Raw genomic sequence first — 16,797 nt, 5'->3', positions numbered from 1 at the left:
ATCTAAGCAAGCAGGATTTCAACATTTTCTCTGTTCTGATCTAACCTCTTCTATGTGGAGCATGCATAATAGTCCTTAAGAACACTAGGTAACCACAGCATTCCTTTGGTTTAATCTGTCAGAGGTTTGCCATTGCCCTTAGAATTCAAATTTTGTACAATGCCTACAGGATAAACATGAGCTAGGCTCATTTCCTGGTGAACTCACAAATGCTCATTGTTCTGAATTACCTCTGCTCTACCTTGCTCCCTAAGAACCTCTTGCACTATATTATGCTTGCCCAGAACATTCTTCTATATTGTTGTAAACTCTTCTTTTGTATAGTTACAATCATGTACATATGTAGGTTATACATATGTAGTTTATAAAAGTTATGTTTTGCAGGAAATAAAACTATCTCATATAAAGTATTTATATAACCTTCCATTAAATTTGGGGAAAGGACAGAGGATTATTTTCTTTTATAGAAATCACCCCATGAAACAGACTCATTTGCTTAACTATTAGATCTTCTTTTTCTTAAAAAAAAAAAATAGAATTATTTATTTTATTGAGTGTTTTGCCTGCATGTGTATCTGTGTACCGTGTGTGTGCCTGGCACACGTGGAGGACAGAGCCATCCAATCCCATGGCATTAGATAAACAGAAGGTGTGATCTTAGGTGCAGGGTTTTTCCCTCAATCCCTAGATCTTATTTTTCATCTGAACTTTTGGGGTCAAATTATTTTGAGATGATATAATTTTCAGTAATTTTTCCATTTTTACAAACTGTCTTACTAAAAACATAAATGAAGCAGCAGCTTATTTAATAGAGTTCGCAGTGCACTTAAACTGATCTTCTGCACATGAAATAAATAGCTGATTGAAGAGATTTTAAATGTTCTTTGGGTTGAATGTACTGCAATTAGAGAAAAGAAATCCTACTGTGTCAAGGAAAAGGGAAAGAAAAAAAAAAAAAAAAAAAAAAAAGGAAACCTAACAATCCTATAAGCCATTGATAGAGAGTCAGGCTTTTCTTCCCTAAACTGGTAACCTATTGATTGCAGATGATATCTGTATCATTATCATCTCTATCCATTATAATTTTCTGCACTGCTAGTAGAATGTACTAGAAAAATAAGGAACAATAATTTTCCTAGGGTCTTAATTTACCTATTCTGCTTTCTATTCACTGTAGTAGTTCAAGATCCTAAAAATTAAAATCTGTATATTAATAAGGTTATAAGAATTTTGGTACTGGACATAAGCTAAAAAAATAAAGTGATATACACAACTATTAAACCCATAAAAAAGGATTTCCATAAAAATAACACAAAACCACTTAGTTAAATGAAGGAATAATAATCTGTGGGTTTTCAGTGTTCTAGTCATTGTAACATAACTAACTGTAGAGACAATACGGCAAATTCAACAAAGAGAAAATAAAAGTGGACCCTCAGGTTGCCCACCACTCAATGCTTGCGCCCTGGTCACATTTCTGCAACATGTGAAACACAAGTGGTACAAGTGATGCAGCACTGCTCTAAACATGTCATTGTTAGGAGGACTTAACGAAAATACAGAACTAAATACGAGCAAAACCAAATTACTTAAAAAAAAATCCTTTATCAAGATTAGTCCAGTGTCTTGCTTCCTTCCACACAGTTATACAATACAGCTGCCTGTAATACTTTATGGAACTCAAATGTAGGTATAACACTAACAAGGTGTAAAATTATATCAGTTAAATATGACTCTATCAAACATACTTTTCAGGTTTCTTGCTTCAAGCGTACAGTAACTGGCTAGTGAGGTCTCTTAAAAAACTTCTTGCGATCAGAAAAATCTAGATACTTCATTACTTAGCATTTTAAATTAAGTCTAATAGTCTGAGAATTAAAATAGAAATGATTTAATGATCTAAAGATAAAAAGTTGAAGGCTTGGGGCTAAGGGTCAGTTTAGCATGCATGAGACCCATAGTTCAATCTCTAGAACTGCCAAAAATAAAAAATAAAAATACAGTCCTAATGAAATAGCTCAGCAGGTAAAAGAGCTTTCTGTCAAGTCTAATGACCTGGTTGGATACACACACACACACATTTTTATTTTACATGTGTACATGATTGTGTCAATATATACCAGCCGTGTGTGTGTATGTGTGTGTGTGGGTACCCATGGTGGTCATAAGAGGATGTGGGATCCCCAGGATCTGGAGTTACAGGCATTTTGAGCTGCCTCATGTGGCTGTTGGGCACTGACCTCGACTCCTCTGGTTTTTACAGCAGCTGAACACCTTCTTTACAGTATTTGTTAGACTTTAATTATGTAGTATGTGCCTCTAGCAGAGATAGTGAATACCATATGCCTTCCTCATATTTACATAAAATGCCAATAAGGTTTTGTTCAGTGAACTAATGAATCTATTTTTCTCCTGAGACTAAGAAATACATTTAAATCAGGAAGGCGTCATGCAGAGCAGCCTGTCTTCTTGTTCACTTCCTATTGATGGTCCTTCACGTCTATCACTCTTTAAAACATTTTTTTTTTAATTTTTTGAGGCTGTAATATAATTACATTACTTCCCCTTCCCTTTCCTACACCCAAACCTTCTCATATACCCATCCTTGTTTTCTTTCAGATATGTAGCAAAAGAGACCATTTTTAATTTTGGTGGATCTCCTTCAGAGCTAAGTCCAAAACTGAGTATCAAGTGAGTATTAGATGCAGCAAATCTTGAATAAGAGCAATGGCCGACAATCATGCTGGAGCAAATCTCAACAAAATTCCCGGAGAGACAAAAGCTATGACTCACATTATCTCCCAGGAGCTCCTCCTTAGAGACGGTCTCATCTTTATCCCACTGCTACCTAACTACCACACTGGGAAGTTAGAAAGTGAAGGAAGAAAGGTTCTCATCCATGAAAGTGCTGGTCAGGTGTATTGTGGATAACCTTTTAGAGGCCCTCAAAAGACCGTGCCAGGAAGTTTAAAACTAATCAACTCATATTCTGGGCAAAATGGATTTCACAATTCAAGTACTGACTCAAATGAACTCTAAAAAGCTTTCGATTGTAAGTTTCTACACTAAACAAGAAAGAAAAAGATTTACTCATACTGAGTGAGTAGATCTGGTTCTTACTCAGATGGGAGTGTGTTATGCATAGATGTTCATGATTCAATCTACCTCTTAATTCCAATTCCGCGTCTCTGGATGTGTAGCAGTGAATTCCTGAGAGTGCCTAAGGAATAGGAGTATATTCCCATACCATGGTAACATGCATAATGCAGAGATAATTACATCTGAATTTGGTGGACAAATACCTTAGTCCTAAAAGACTGAAAGTTACTGGTATACGTCTAGCTGCAATCTTATCCTAACATTCAAACTCAATAATAAAAAAACATAAACAGCAAGATTATGGTACTCTAGAAACAATGTAAACCTTATAAATTTAATTTTTACCTGGGATTGTTTTTTAATGTATTTACTAAAAATTCATGTAGATCTATGCCAGTTGAATCAGTGTATTCTTGACTGGAATCTAAAAAACAACAACACAAAAACCCAGTATAAAGTTGTTTGAACATAAATCCCTTTCCCTTTTGTACATTATGTCATTTTAAGTAAGATGAAATGTCCAATGCAGAGAAAAATGATTAGGCAGGAAGATGGAACCTAGCACGGCGGCAGAAGGCCACTCTCCCCACGTCAGACTAATTTATATATACTGGCTTCTCTACCGATCCGTACTCAGCACATTCTCATGCTCAAACATGCTGCCTTAGGTGAAAACGGACTCTATTACTTCTGACTGTAGCGAATGTACACAGCCTGATTCACAAGACTGTATCTAAATGAAAGTAATTTGGAAAGAACGTTATTTCTAAAATTACTTAAGATTCCCGAAATTCTGTTACAAAGCTTTGCTTTCAAAGATTTCTCAAATACTGATATATATTTATTTTCTTTACATAACAGTTCATAAATAGAGTATTTTTATTGAACTCAAATGTTCTTTATGAAGACAAACATTCTAGGGCTTGCATCAATATTCTTCATATGGTACCAGTTTAATATATCAATAAGGAATCATGAGTAGTGATATACCTAGTGGAGCCAATATTATTACACAAACTATAATTTTGGCATTTAAACATTAGTGAGATCAGTAAGAGATTTTTAGGGTCATTTTCCTTAGTAACTCAGATTTATGTTGTAATTTTTGGTTGGAAAATCTCAAAATTCTATATCCATAATCATAATACAGCAGATGAGTAAACATTACATCATCCTTCCAGTCTGCTGTATCATGTTCAAAACAGATGTGACATGTGTTGTTCAAAGGGTAAAGAATTATTGATAATGAAAATAAATTCTTATCTAAAAAATAAAAATAAAAATAAATCACTAACCTCTTGATAGCATTTTTCTGGGTAACTTATCACTGGCTTTTTCTTTATCTGTTTCATCTTTTGAGGGCTTTTCCTCTTTTTCAAATGATTGTGTTAACTGTATCTGAATTTTCTCCTGTTGGAAGGAAAAATTAGTTACTCAATGATAATATAAACTGATTCAATATTAAGTATTAGCACTTCCTAAGTAATTCAAAACTGTATGACAGACTAAAAGGAGAAGAGATTTTTATTTAATCCAACTAAAGATTCTAAATTAGAAAGCAACTTAAGTCAGGTGTGATAGTACAGGCCTTTAATGACAGCGCTCACAGGCAGAGGCAGGAGAATCTTTGAGTGCTGTGAGCTCAAGTCCAGTCTGTTCTACATAGTTAAACCCCATCTCAAAATGAGCAAACAAAAAATGTCTTGACAAAAAAAAAAAAAAAAACAAAAAAAAAACCTTAAAACAGTATGTTCAGCTAGGTATGGTTGGCACACACCTTTAAACCCAGCAATAAGGAAACGAAGGCAGGTGGATCCCTGAACTTGAGACCAGTTTGGTCTACATAGTGAGTTCCAGTCCAGCCAGAAACATAAGGAGATGCTGTCTCAAAACCAAAACCAAAGCTACACCTAATATGTTCATTTGAATTTTTCAATTAAAGCTTATCTTCAAAACTGTTTGAGGATATAAATTTTTCCTATTATAGTTTTTTTAAAGATTTATTTACTTTAATATATGAGAATACACTGTCACTGTCTTCAGAAACACCAGAAGAGGACATCAGATCCCATTATAGATGGTTGTGAGTCACCATGTGGTGACTGGGATTTGAACTCAGGACCTCTAGAAGAGCAGTCAGTGCTCTTAACCGCTGAGCCATCTCTCTAACCCCTCTTGTTATAGTTTTAGTGCATTTGTTTACAAAACACTCTAGACGTCAGAACTCAGTTCTTCTTCACTTACTGTTCCAGTGGAGATACCAGACATGACAACGAAATTATGTTAGCATCAGGAAAACAATTAACAATCGCTTCTCGGCCTTTTGGCTAAGATCAAGTGTAGGAAAACAATTAACAAAATTCAGTTTCTTTCTGATAGAGTGTAATGTATCTAGGCTAGCTTTCAACTTGCTAGAGAATGATTCTGAACACCTAATCTTGCCGCCATCTCCCAAGTGCTGGGACTACAAGTGTGCAATTCTACATCTGATGCATGTGGTACCTGGGGCGGAACCCAGGGTTTTGTGCATGCTATACAAGTACTCTATTGACTGAGCTACATCCCTAGACCAAATGTAGTTTCTTGAGTATCCTATATAAGCACACTCCCTTTTTTTCTCTTGCAATACAAATACAATATAAGCAGAAAAGCTTTCAAAATCATGAACCCTGTTTTCTCACTTGAGATTTATATGTCACTGTGGCTCCTTCAATCACCACAAACTGCTTTAGAAAGGCATCAAGTAAGGTTCTGTTTCTTCCTGATATAGAACAACTATGAATTAGCCTTAATGTTCACGACCAAAATGGAGGATAATCTTATGTTGAACATAATACCATTTATATTAAAGCAATTTTAGAACCAGCAGAGATTACTAGAAAATTAATTTATATATCCTGAAAGGCAAAGATCATGTCAAGTTGTTTATTCAAGCAAAATTACAAGAAATATACAATAAACTTTAGGCAATTTAAAGTAGAAGTGTGACCTATTTTTAGACTAAATTAGACTTTTGTTCATGACTTGGCTCTTCTGGATAGTAGTAGTAGAAGTGGCTGGTAACCCAGAGGATACAAAAGATGGGATTCTCAAACACACTGCCAGCACAACTTCTCTTAAACAACTCCCCACCACACATAAAACTGCTAGCAATGATTATGTATATAAAAAAGTAAGATAATTTGCTACTTTTCTTCTTTCTTCATTTTTTCCTTCCACTCCATCTGAGTTGAAGTGTCAGGGGCCGGGAAGCTGCTCAGTGGCAGAACAATGCTCACAGTGCACCGTCAGCACTGTCCATGGGCAATCTCTACTAGGACAGAGGACTGTCTGTCTTGTGTGGCAGGACTGACTAACCAGTGTGTCATATTTCTGACTTCCATTTCTTTACGAAGCTGTTTCTGTTTCTAATCCGTCCCATAGTTTTCAGATGTTGGTAAATGATAATAACATTGATTTTCAGTTTTCTTTCTTTGCAGCTTCTTACAACTCAGGTGGAAAGCCCAATGATGAAGTCCACGTAGTGGGAAAGACTCCACACTGATTCTTAGACCTTGATTAAAAGATCCTCTCAAAGACTAGCAGGCTTAACTTCTAAATGTTTTCCTGAGTCATAGGCATTAATTTATAGATATTAAATTATTTGTTTAAGATGAACTATTTTTTAAAATGCTAGTAGAGAAGGCTGGAGACTGGTGTCCTGTCACCTGATGACCTTGCTTCCAGTACTTGAATAGAGAAAACGCATTCCAAATGCTGCAGGGTCTAATGCAAACCTATAAATAACTGGAACGGGAAGCACAGCTCCTCACTCTTTACTATGAAAATTATAACATTTGTCATTAAGGTCATTTCCCTATTACAAATTCTTACATGAGTGACATCTCTCTTAAAACTGTTTCTTAACCTTTTTTATAATGAGCTTCACACTATATTAATTTACCAAAGATTAACACACTGAGTGGAAAAGTTGTTGCAAACTGTATCTACCATCCAGGACTAGAACAGATAGTAGAACACCTATTTCCTAGTTCCCTTTCAGGTGTATTTTAGTGTATTTCAGGCATGAAAAAGAGGATTCTCCTTTAAAGAAAAAAGTATCTTTTATTTGGAGAGGCAAAGAGATTATCTAAACTAGAATGATTATGTTTAAGAGAAACTGAAAACAACACAGTAAGTGGGGTAACTGAATTCTGACATACCATCTTATTTAGCTGGTATAACTCCTTTTAAAATGTAAATACAAAATCTGTGATGAACACACACACACACACACACACACACACACACACACACACACACACACACACACACACACACACACACACAAAGAGACCTAACATGTCTCCTAGTAAGTATTTTTTGTAGGAATTCCTACTACATAGGGTGCCTGTGTGTAGTATATCATAACACATCTCCAATTGTCCCCAACATTTTTCATATAAGGTAAAATAAACAAAGAATTACAAGAATCATGACAGCTTTCCTCAGAAGATACACTTCTCTGTGTCAATACCCTCTTGAATGGCCATTTCCTCAACCTCACTGGATCATAAATGGTGAGGCTGAGAGAATACAGCATTTTATCAAGAGAATGAGGAAATGAACTTTCAAACACACTCCAGGAACAACCATATTCTTGATTATGACTTATAAAATAAATTTCCAAACCAGGCAGTGGTGGCATGTACCTTAAATCCCAGCATTCAGGAGGCAGAGGTAAGTGGATCTTGGAATTTGAGGCTAGCCTGGTCTACAGAACGAGTTCCAAGACAACCAGGGCTACACAGAGAAACCCTGTTTTGAAAAACAATAAAAAACAAACAAAAAAGGAATCCTTAAAATTTTCCTTTTTTGTTTATTTTTGTATATGAGTGTCTTGTGTGCATGTGCATCTCCAAACCACATGCATGTTTGATGTTGTGGGGACCAGAGGACGCATCAGATCCCTTGACACTGGAGTTATGGGCGGTTGTGAGCTATCGCATGGGTGCTAGGAATCAAATCTGCATCCAGGGAAGCGCAGCTAGTCCTCTTAACTTCTGAGCCATCTCTCCAACCCATATGAGAACTTTTAAAAATTACTATTTCAAAGAACAATTTATTGTTTTTTTCCCTTTCAGAATATGCCATATCTCAATAGCCTTACTAAAACCCAGCTATGTAATGTTTACAAAGGAACCACATTCTGTAAAACAAAGTACCCAAAGGTTTATGTTTTAAAGTATTCTAGAGGCAATAATACACTTTAAACATTTTGAGAGTAATTTTGATTGTGCTAGAAAAATAGTACTGCCAAATACATTTAATTAAACACATATGTATGTATATTTTACATAGGTCCAAGGGAAGGAACACAAAGTTTGAACACCTGAACTATCAAAAAAGATTTTAAAGATTATTACCTATAGTCTATTTTAAAATTTCCCCTTCCTTTCATCTTAGAAATAAACTGTAGTGATTTATAACAGCATGTTATAACTAACTTTATTATCTGTAATATCTCTTGAAAGGAATCACTTAAGCCATGGGAAAACAGAAAAGATTTGTGTGAATCAACAAATCCATAAAATTTTGCTTCAAAAAATTGTTTTTAGAGACAAAAGTGTTTTTGAGAAAGGGTTCACTGTTTAGTCCTAGATGGTCTGGAACATGTTAAGTAGACCAGGATAGCCTACTCAAGGAGATCCACTTGACTCTGTTTCTATGGTGCTGGAGTTAAAGGTTACCATTCCTCTGATAGTTACAAATATAAATAGATATACAAGTACAACATGTAAGAACCCTTTCTCTTTAAAAAAAATTTGCCATAGTTTCTTAAATAAGCACTAGTTGTCTCATTTCTTTAGAAACTTTAAGTTACCCAAACCCTTCTTATAAAGTAGAAGCCAGTTACTAACAGCCCCAGTTACCATTCTGATGATTATCAGCAGAGTTGAAAACACTGTTGATAGCACCAGATAAAGACCATTTGCCGTCAAGGTTAACAGAGAGCAAAATCAAAGAATATAGGATTTACATTCTGGTTTGCTTGAATCTTACTATCTTATGTTACAGACAGAGTTACAAGTATTAAACAGCTACTAAAGATTCATGCATAAGAGACACTGGTTTTGGAGTGTATTCAGACTAACTGAACTATTAAGCGGAAGTTGGAGTAGTTTCCAGAGAAATCAACAAGAATACAACAAATTTCCAAACCTCACAATTAAAAGGGGGAATTATAGATCTAGCCACCAAAAGTGCTTTATATTGAATACTGTTGAATAACTTATAACCTTCTTAAAGTCACATTCCTACTTTTGAATAGTAATTTATAACTTTCCTAAAGTCACATTACCAGGTAACCATATAACCTCAAAAGCTTTTCCAAATGAATAAGCTCTATTGTGAACCTCAGAATAAAGTTCTCCTAATTCATCTAGAATTTTGCTAACAAGTATTATCCAATCAGTTTCATTTACTAGAAATAAAAGAATAGATATACACTCAGCTTTCATCGAACCATATCAGAGAACCATCTCCAGTTCCACCAAGTCTTCAAATAACTTTGTTTTGCTTTGTTGTTTTACCTGGGTCTCCTGGGGTATCTCTGCTGCAGGGGGTGGTGGAGATTCTTCACACACTGCAAGGCTCCGAACTAGCTTTAACTTTGAGCTTGACTAAAGAGAAGTATTTAAAATTAACGCTACATTTCATAAATTAGGGCATACTCAAAAGCCCCCAGGAGTGTCTAAATTTCTTTTTAGTTTTCGCCACAAATAGATAAAAAAGTAGATGAAATGTGTAAGTTAGATATCATTAAATACCACTAAAACCCCTTAAAATTTGAAAATAAACAATTGAAGTTTTAAAAATTATAGCAATAGCAAGAATGGGAATAATTCCAATTTCAACAAATGGTGAGAAAGCGATTTTTCTTTATAGTTTAAAAAAATAAAAATAAAAATCCCCAAGGATAATTAAAAGCAATGCACAAAAGCGACTAGGCAAGACAAAAAAAGAAAAAAAAAAAAAAAAAAAAAAAAAACAAAAGCAAAAAAAAAAAAAATCCCAAATAAAACAAAAGAAGCTTTCTGCCCCCAAAACAAAAGATGAGAAAAACTAAACTGAATGTAGTGCTGTATGAAAACAAGAATTCACCAAGCATGAGGAAGGCCTTGGCATGCCAGCACACCAAATGGTTACTATACCTTAGACCTTTTTCCTGTCTGTCCAAATGACTGCGGGGGCCGCTGAACATACAATAAGAAAGATTTTATTAAATTTCACATTCAAACAGAAAATTTGCTTCTTAATTTATACACCTAAACCACAGAGTGTGCTAAACAAGGAAAACTAAGATGGTTCAGAGAGAGCACTGATTCCTTCCAGAAGCACAGTTGGAAAAGTTATTAAGTCCTTCTGTGGATTGGCATTTTTCTTTAAATGAGCAAATTTCTGTGTTAAATGAATGCAATATGGAACTTTGAAGGTGACTTTTTCATAGCAAAATAAAGTATGTTTCTTCAATATTTTTAACAACTTTTTTTTTCTAACCAATGTTGGAGGTGGGTAAACTGGACACACCAAAGCACTTGGCAGTTTCAATTAGCTGAAGTCGGAATGATTTCAACTTCTCTACAGACAGTGTGTGATTAGTACACAGTCAGAGACTATACTACTTTCGTCTCTCATCTGCTAAGCATTTGCAGTACAACAGGAAAGACACACCACCAGCCTTAAAGATGCTACTCACTAGTCTCCTGTAAGACGATGAAGCAGACTGACAGACAGAAAGAAGGCAGATGTCCAGTAAAGGTGTTTAGCACAACTGTGACCACCAGCCACATCATCAGATAACTCACAGAAGCAGCTAGCTGATTCTGAGCTTGAGCCTACAGTGCCTGTAGCTTAGAATAGATTTTAAACTCTCTCTCGCCTGCCTCTTTCCTCGCTGTCATTTCAAATCAAGCTCCCCACAAGGCAGGGGCCAGACATCTACTCTCATTAGCAGTAGGGAACCAATTCAACAACACACACAGTACATATTCAAAATAGGTAATACCCAGGCTCCAAAGCCACCCATTTTGAGAAAAGAGAGAGAGAGATATTATGTATCCTAACACTCCAAGACTTTTGTGAAAGCCAATGTAAATACCAGCAGGAGTACAAAAAAGGTAAAACCTCTATTTTGAGTCTTGATGTCTTCAATGATTAAAACACACTCTTATGTTTTTGACTCTAGATCATTGAGTGAAAAATAAACCTAAAAGACAGAGGAAGACAGGCACCCTCCCCTCCCCATTGCTTATGGAGTAAAACATGGTTTGACTACATTTACACAGAGGAGTACTGCCTAAGAAGACTTTGTGCATGTTGGTGGATTAATTTCAATTTGCTCTTCTCTTCACCTTGGCCTCTTAGTGGGCATTTTACTCTCTGCAAGTCACATCTTAAGAATCGGAAATAAAGAAGGCATAGTTCCTTTCTGGTATAAAAGGATTTCGGAGTACAGAATCAGTTACAAATTACTCAAACTGAACCTAACAGCCTCAGAATCTTAATCCAATAATCTTCCACTTACATACACTTACGTGACAGATTACATAAAAATATGGGTGGAGATGGAATTCCAAAAATAGTTCCCAAGAATGAGTCTCCTTCCTTTTGCTACTTAACCAAACACAAAGCTGGGCTCATCTATGAAAGGAATTTACAGAAGTAGCTAAACTCCAAGTCAGGCCATCCTAAGATATGTATTTAAAACTGAGATGAGTCTGACCCATCAAGTGAGCCTCTTAAAAGTTGAGTTCTCTTCAGTCGAGACAAAATGGGAAAATCAGAGTGATTCAAAGGATTCAAAATCATTTTTTTGCTTTGAAGATAGGCCGCCTAGGAAACACGGACCTTATCCCAACATTAGAAATGAGGTCTGCTGAGAAAAAAATGCACCTTGATGACTGTTCTTTCCCAACTCTTACCAACAGGACCAGCATGGATAACACAAATCTTAAGCAGAAAACCCAGAACAGTCCACTGTAAGCGCCTAATGAAGAGTTACTTTAACTACCTAAGTTCGTGTTGATCTGTTTTGCAGCAAGAGAAAACAAATATACCAATATATAAAACAAATACACCAATATATAAGAAAAGTGCCAAGATAACATTATTACATAAAATTAATTCTTTTCATTTTAGATATACACTATATAACACATACAAGAAAACTGCCATATATGCCTGCACACACAAACGAGCAGAGAAAAAGATTTCTGTCTATAAAAGTAGAAGGCCTTCATTTACACACATAAACTTTTTTCCCTGTTATCAGTTTGGAAGCCAGATTTAGCTTTAAGTCAGAATTCTTCTAGTTTGATTTATAATCATTTTTAAAGTAGATTTTATTTATTTGGAGAACACTCTATCTTTATTTGAACTCTATTTTGACAGTAAAAATGTAGTAACCCTTTTACATTCCTTACTAGTAGTACAAAGCACTAAGTGAATTAAAATTTAGAAAGGTGAAGAACAAACTTCAATTTATATAGTTTCTCCTGTTTATACCAAAGAACAGAAAGAAACTAGGTCAACAAATAGGTACAGGATACAGAACATTCTTAATGGATTCTCAGTTTTTGACTGGTAACACACTGGCAGAGACACCAGCTACTAGAGTTTGAAGAAAAACTCGGAAGATCAGAATAATCTTCATGGGTAAGGTATATGTGAGCTAGCATAAGAGTAACTGCCAATCCAATATTACTCAATTTAGAGGAAAGCAAACTTATTTCATGAAGAGAATCATTTTTATGTATAACCAGTAATTATTACTGTTAGGTTTCAAGTCTGAGACAAAGACATCCAAGTGGACCTGGTAGCTAGTTTCTCCAAGCATCCCTCAGTCCTTACTTGTTATAGGGCCCTCCCTACATGGCATACCTTGCTCCTTTCCTCAACCTTCTCCAGTCCAGCCCAGCCCAGACTGGAGTTCCCTTTTCCCAGATGTTTTTACTATGTAATCCAACCATTTTGGCTACTCCGCTCTCTTTGAGTGTCCTATCTGTTGCACCTTGTTCCTCTCTCTCTCTTCTTTTCTCCTTAGCTGTCTAGGCTCAGAGTTAAGTTCACTCTGGATTCTCCCAGATGTCCCAGCATCTGGCTATGCACTCCTTATATCTATAATAAAATTTCTCCTCCACATACCTTGAAACAGTCATGTTCTTTGTATTTCTTTTTCTTTCCATTCAATTAACAAAATAAACTATAATAGTTGAAACTTTTTGATACCTTGCAGATTACTAATTTGCATTGCAATTCTGTATAACAGTAAGGATTAAATGTGATTATGTTGGGGCTGGAGAGATGGCTCAGTGGTTAAGAGCACCAACTGCTCTTCCAGAGGTCCTGAGTTTAAATCCCAGCAACCACATGGTGGTTCACAACCATCTGAAATGGGATCTGATGCCCTCCTCTGGTGTGTCTGAAGACAGCTACAGTGTATGTATATAAATAAAATAAATAAATCTTAAAAAAAGGTAATTATGTAAAAGAATAGAATGAATTCAGTACTTAAAGATAACATAATGGTGGATGAAAACAATGCCAAGGTGCCTATTTATATTACAATGAAATAAAACAGTGTCTTATTAAGTCAAAAGAACTGAAAAAAAGGAAGCCAATAAATCAACAACTCAAACACAAGCACCAATTTAGTATTACTACTTAATCTTTTGGCCATAGAATAGGATGCTAAAATCTAAAGGTTCCCAGGAAAACTCACAGAGTCATACTTTATTATTCCAAATATTTAATGAAGGCAAAAAAGTTCTCCATTAAAATGGTGACTATATAAAAACTATCCAATGTAAAAAACTATGTTCAAGCATTTCTACATCCCCATGCTTATAAATGCTAACACTCATATCTGGTTATGATGCAAAGTTAATGAAATCAAATTCTAGAAATATTTTTAAGTAATGAAGTGTATTTTAGAAAATGAATTCTAAGTTTTAAAATGTTTAACTTGTTTAGTGTTTATAAAATTCAATAAAAGCAAAGAATATAAATAGATTTAAAAGATAAAAGCTATGTTGAAATAGAAATTTTCAAAAGGTATTAGGAAACAGACTTTATCTTGGATGACAACAATGAGAGACACCTGAGAAGCCGTGTGTCTTTGTTCAGCTTATAAGTCATTGTCAATAGTAACAGTGACAAAGATAACAGTGTATAGACTGAGGACATAACTATTTCCAGGAATGTTTGAGGGAAAAGCTTCTGTTGTAGATATAAGGGAGAGTAAAGCAAGGCAACTGGAAGAGTCCACAGCAGAGGGACAAAGTCTGATACATACATACACTGAACATAGCCAGCAGACTGACCGGGCCATGAAAGGCAAACCAGAGAGCAACAGAGGCCTACAAAGGAGTGAGGGTAAGGAGACCAAGAGAGAGGGCCAAGAGAGAAGGGGCTAAGAGAGTAAGACAAAAGAAGTGATTGGAGCTGAAATATGGTTGCAAGGGAATGAGAAGCTGGGGGAGCGAAGTCCATAGCTGAAGAAGTTTAGGCTAGGGGGTGAGGTAAGAAGAACCAGGATGGACTCTGTTAATGGGCATCTGTAACTGAAGAGAGCAGGAGGCCAGCATGTGTTCTGCTATGCTAATAAGGCACCACAGGTAGCCCATATTGTATTTGTTTCATCATTTATGAAGTCTGTCTTCTCTGCTAGCTCTTACACTGTTGATAAAGGTGTGCCCTGAGATGTTCTGCTTTTGTTTTCACTGACAAAGCATCATACTAGGTAGCCTACGCTAGTCTTGAACTTCGAATATAATCGAAGCTGACCTGGAATTCTACATCCTCCTGCTTTAGACTCCCAACTTTGGCTGGCTTCCTCTTGACAGCCTTGTGCTATCATCGTTTCTTTGTTGTCTCCTACCTGTTCTTGTTCTCTCAATCCCTTTGAAGTAACTCAGAGAAATAAGATGTCACACTAGCTACCTACTTTAATTGATGCATATGGAAAATAATCATACACATCAGCAAATCATACAAAATTTATGCAGCACCTTGAAAACAAAGGCCTATTGTAGTAACCTACTAAACTATAGTTATATCATTTTATGAAATTATTTCAAGAATACTTTAGTGCTAAAACTGTTCTCTGAACCAGCCCTAAACTCCTATATACTATGACCCTGAGCTAAAGGTTAACTGCTGGACCATTTAACTGTTAATCTCTCTGCTTCTGTAAACAAAGCTTGTTTGTTGCAGATGTCCAAAGCTGTTTTTCTATATCTTAATTGCCCTTAAAAACTCACACCAAGAGGTCAGGGCTGTTTCCAGCTAATCTGCTTAGGACAGTCTGCATTGATGGTTGATTTATCCAGGCCTCTAGGGAGTTTTTCTCCTAAGGTACTCCATAACACTAGGTGTTAATAAAAAACAGCTCTCTCTTACCCCATAACAAAATGTGGATATAGCCTCTTACTATTGATAAACAGTACATGTTGGGGAATAGAACTGGCGAGACAATGCTTGTTCTTTCCAAAATGTAGTGTACATTGTGTATATATAAAGATTTCAGGTTGTATCTTAAAAGTACGAAAGGAAAACGAATGTTTAGTAGTAGATTATAGTTAGTAAGTTCCGATTAAGTTAAAAGGTAACTGCATATTATTAACGCTTGTTTTAAGACATGTCTTACTACATAATAGCTTAGACTGATTTCATAGTGACCATCTTAAGACACAGTAGTCTGAGTTAATCACTTGTTGACCATAAGAATGTGCATTACAAAAGAAATGCATTTAATAACTGCACCGAAGTCATTTTTATCATTAAAAAAGTTATGTATATGTATCCTGTATGGATATCTGCGTATGTCTATGTACCATGTGAATACCTGATACCTATAGAGGCTAGAAGGGTGTCAAATGCCCTGGAACTGGAGTTACAGATGGTTGTGACCCACCATGTGGGTACTGAGAAGGGAAACTCAGTTCTCTAAAAAGCAGCCATTGCCATCTTTCCAGTCTGAATCCTTATTATTTTAATCACAAATATAAAAGCTCTCTGTAAACCATCTTAAATGTAATCACTGCTAATAAGCATACTGACTGGAGAAGGCAATTTTCTTGTTTAAAAAAGTTTAATTAAAATGGCGGGGGAAAATGTTGTATCTCCTAACTTCTTAGGGAATTGCCATTTAAGCTAGGCATGGTGGCACAGATCTGTGACCCCAGCACTTGGAGGTAGAGGAAGAAAGGTCAGGAACTGAAGGGTAGCCAGGGCTGCTTTGAATCCAAGCCTAGCTCAGGCCACATGAAATGCTATCTTAAAGGGGCGGAATCAAAGGTGCAGAGGGGGAGGGAGGAAGAGAGAAAGAGAAGGAGGAACGGTGGAGAAGAAGGGAGAAAGATAGATTAAAAAAATATAAAAAAATAAAAAGATAAAAAATATACCCTTTGATTATACTTAATCATTAGAAAATACTTTAAATCAGTTTAGAAACTTGGATGGTTTTTAAAGTGGTAGAAATCAACATCATTGTCTAACTTCATGTCAGACATGTTTACAGGAAAATACAAACCTTATGAGTGAATGAAGAAACAGAAGAATGAGATGCCCCTTAAAGGAACTTTCTTTACTTGTCAATAAAAGAAAATAAGTGAAACTGTAACCTTTGCCAAGTAGCCTTCAAGGTCTACTTTTCTT

General features: G+C 35.7%; 1 protein-coding gene and 1 pseudogene across 13 annotated transcripts in view; one reads left to right on the top strand and one right to left on the bottom strand.

The window, feature by feature from the left end:
• The window catches only part of R3hdm1 (R3H domain containing 1), a 138,031-nt gene that overhangs the window by 63,371 nt on the left and 57,863 nt on the right, over nt 1-16,797 (bottom strand). For 7 of the 13 annotated variants that reach the window (XM_008769460.4, XM_008769461.4, XM_008769459.3 and 4 more), the window contains 4 exons: nt 10,293-10,334; nt 9,672-9,761; nt 4,395-4,509; nt 3,445-3,523 (listed from right to left, as the gene is read on the bottom strand). In XM_008769460.4, coding sequence (XP_008767682.1) covers nt 3,445-3,523; nt 4,395-4,509; nt 9,672-9,761; nt 10,293-10,334 — 326 coding nt within the window. Of the gene's footprint in view, nt 1-3,444; nt 3,524-4,394; nt 4,510-9,671; nt 9,762-10,292; nt 10,335-16,797 lie in introns of those variants that run through there. The other 6 variants (XM_006249694.5, XM_063272281.1, XM_008769463.3 and 3 more) reach the window with 2 other exon arrangements.
• On the top strand, nt 5,407-5,549 carry LOC120096429 (U2 spliceosomal RNA; annotated as a pseudogene).

This window comes from Rattus norvegicus, chromosome 13 (assembly GCF_036323735.1).
Source record: "Rattus norvegicus strain BN/NHsdMcwi chromosome 13, GRCr8, whole genome shotgun sequence".
NCBI classification, from domain to species: domain Eukaryota; kingdom Metazoa; phylum Chordata; class Mammalia; order Rodentia; family Muridae; genus Rattus; species Rattus norvegicus.
This window is presented reverse-complemented; position numbering and strand designations above follow the sequence as displayed.